Below are 2,674 nucleotides of genomic sequence, written 5' to 3'. Positions count from 1 at the left end.
AGGAGGGGGTGAAGGATCGATAAGACACTAACCTCAAGTCTCGCTGTTTAAATCTGTAGCTCCGTGTGTTTACAGCWMCAVAACACAAGTCCAGTTGCTTCATCTTTTTACTTTTCATTTTCCACCTAGATAGTATGATAATAACGACGTCCAGCCTGGGTCGCTGAGAGTATCGATCCTAAAGTTAGCTACTCGGTCGATACTTTATTTCCAGCTCGTAGTTTCGTAAAAAAAAAAAAAAAACTTCACTGGAGTATCCCGGTCAGAGGCAGGTTCAGATATAAACACTGAACTAAAGAAGCAGGTCAGATAATTATTTAATCGGCTCTGATTAAACAACAACTTCCGATTNGATGTGCAAAATGTAGCATCCATGCTAGCTCTGTAAACAAACAAGCCGGCTGATGAGACGTCACGTCTTTTACTGCGCATGCAGGTCACATCACTGCTGTGTAGCGTTCACACAGAGGTCTGATGCAGGTCACATTTAAAATGTAATGTGAACGTTCACACAAAAAGATCGGATTTTTTCAAAATAATCGGAACTGAGCATTAAGACCTGCAGTGTGAACGTAGCCTTAGTGTTTGCGTCATTACCTCCTGTGACAGGTAAGGCAGCACCTGAGCACAGATCCCATTCAGCCTCTTCACTATTTCAGCCTGGAATACAGAAACGAGGTCAGACAAGCAAAAATCACCAGAACTGCACTTTTAGAAGGATCTTATGTTATTTACCTGTTTGTGCATTTCAATGTTCAGACCGTAGGACATTTCATAATACTGTAATACAAACAAAAACAACAAAACATGATCAAGTTACAACTCTAAATATAGAATTATTCAGGGATATTTTTATAAATGCATTTTACACTTTAAAAGACTGACTGACAAATTTACTTTTTCCCCTCAGCTTTTCATCACATAAACTGTTGTTGATACAGAGCCAATTGGTTCAGGTTGACCAAAAGCCTGAAAATCTCCCAGCAGTCAATGCTCCACTCACCATGATGTAATGACGCTGCATCTCTGACTTTTCAGAGGCCAGTTTATCACACTCCAACTTCAAACTAGAGATAAGACACAAACATTTAAAATAAAATAACTGTTCTCAGTCAAAACAAATGTGAATTTCTTAAAAATTAAACTAAACAAGTGGATTCTGTTCTGTAGTTAAAGACAACTCACTTCCCATCCCAAGAAGCTTTCTCAAATCCCCAAACCTTTTTTTTTTTTTACCATTTACTGAGAATCTACACCAGCGTCCTGCAATAAGGATGTTGATTTTCTACACATGGAACAAAAATTCCACATTTGACATTTTTGCTACGCAACTGTATAAAAAAGGTGGTAATTTAAAATTGTTCGGCAACAACACGTCTTGACAAAGTTGGGACAGAGGCGACAAAATACTGTAAAGTAAGTGGTACAAATAGGAAACATCATGAGGAGCATTTTGCAACTAATTATGTTAATTGGCAACATGTTTAAAAGGAGTATTTAGAGGTGCAGATGAAAGGTGGGCGGCTCATCGTGCCATTCACAAATACAGGTTAAAGCTCTATCGTGTAAAGAAGATGCCCGAAGGTAGAAACTTGTGCTGTGGTTTGATGAATCAAGATACAAAATTCCCATTAAGAAACAGAGACACCACATCTTTGTACTAAAGACCGAGACCATCCAGCCTGTTAACAGTTCAAAATGCTTATTCCACTGTTAATAAAATATAGGTTTATGACATTTGCAAATATCTTGTTTTATTTTATTTTCATTTTACACCTTACTTTTCCAGAAGTGAGGCTACATTTGAAGGCATCACTTTGAAATGAATGAATAACCAACAAATGGCATTCAATTTCTATCCCCCTTTCCTTGCACCATTTGCCTGACCAGATCAATTATAACTATGAACTAAATAAATACCCATCAGGTGTTAAACTAAATGACTCCCACTGATGGAGTGGGACCTGTTGGCTGTGTACCTGTGGTACTGTGCTTGGAGGAACTGGAACTCATCCTTGATCCGATCACAAGAGTCAGACGTGGTGAACTTCAGAGCTTGACTGGACTGAGATGACGCCTTCGGGGAAAAAAAGTGACAACACTTTGCATCAGACCCACAAAAAACATTTGCTTTTTACAAAACTCAGGGGTTTGGATCATGTCCCCCTTGCTTGTTTTTTTTTTATTCTAAAACTAAGTGAGTGAGGAGATTAGAAGGTTGCGTGTTCATATCACGTCGGGGTCACCAAAACTGTAAGAAAAATACGTATTCTATAAACTGAAGTCGATATTAAAACCACCATTGTTCAATAAAATGATTTGTAGAAGGAATCAAACCAAACAACACCAGAATTCTGGAACTGAGTGAGGTTTATTGTCACCGGAGCTGACAGGAAACCACACTGGCGACAAACCAGGAAGTTCATCAATTTATACAGGGTCTTCAATGCCTGCGTTCGCCCCCTACTGGCCTACGGCTGAATCACAGGCATTCAGACAAAATTCTCATCTAATGTCCTCACGTTTGATTTTGTGTTGTTACAATTCGGACATGTAACTAATCTAACATCAGTACAAACCTCTAATAACTATAAATTTCTTCAGAGGGATGACACATCTCTTACAAAGCTGGTTGTACACACACACACACACACACACACACACACACACACAC

At 38.8% G+C, this 2,674-nt stretch overlaps 1 protein-coding gene across 1 annotated transcript in view; it reads right to left on the bottom strand.

Moving 5' to 3' along the window:
• Window positions 1-2,674, bottom strand: part of LOC106528395 (amino-terminal enhancer of split) — a 14,616-nt gene that overhangs the window by 6,956 nt on the left and 4,986 nt on the right. The window contains exons 2-5 of the mRNA XM_014023547.1: window positions 1,980-2,077; window positions 1,004-1,067; window positions 736-780; window positions 598-660 (exon numbers count right to left, since the gene is read on the bottom strand). Of these exons, the coding sequence (XP_013879001.1) occupies window positions 598-660; window positions 736-780; window positions 1,004-1,067; window positions 1,980-2,077 (270 nt within the window). The remainder of the gene's footprint in view (window positions 1-597; window positions 661-735; window positions 781-1,003; window positions 1,068-1,979; window positions 2,078-2,674) is intronic.

This window comes from Austrofundulus limnaeus, unplaced genomic scaffold, assembly GCF_001266775.1.
Source record: "Austrofundulus limnaeus strain Quisiro unplaced genomic scaffold, Austrofundulus_limnaeus-1.0 Scaffold376, whole genome shotgun sequence".
In the NCBI taxonomy this organism is placed as follows: domain Eukaryota; kingdom Metazoa; phylum Chordata; class Actinopteri; order Cyprinodontiformes; family Rivulidae; genus Austrofundulus; species Austrofundulus limnaeus.
The sequence above is the reverse complement of the archived record's forward strand: the minus strand, read 5'-3'. Positions and strand labels throughout refer to the sequence as shown.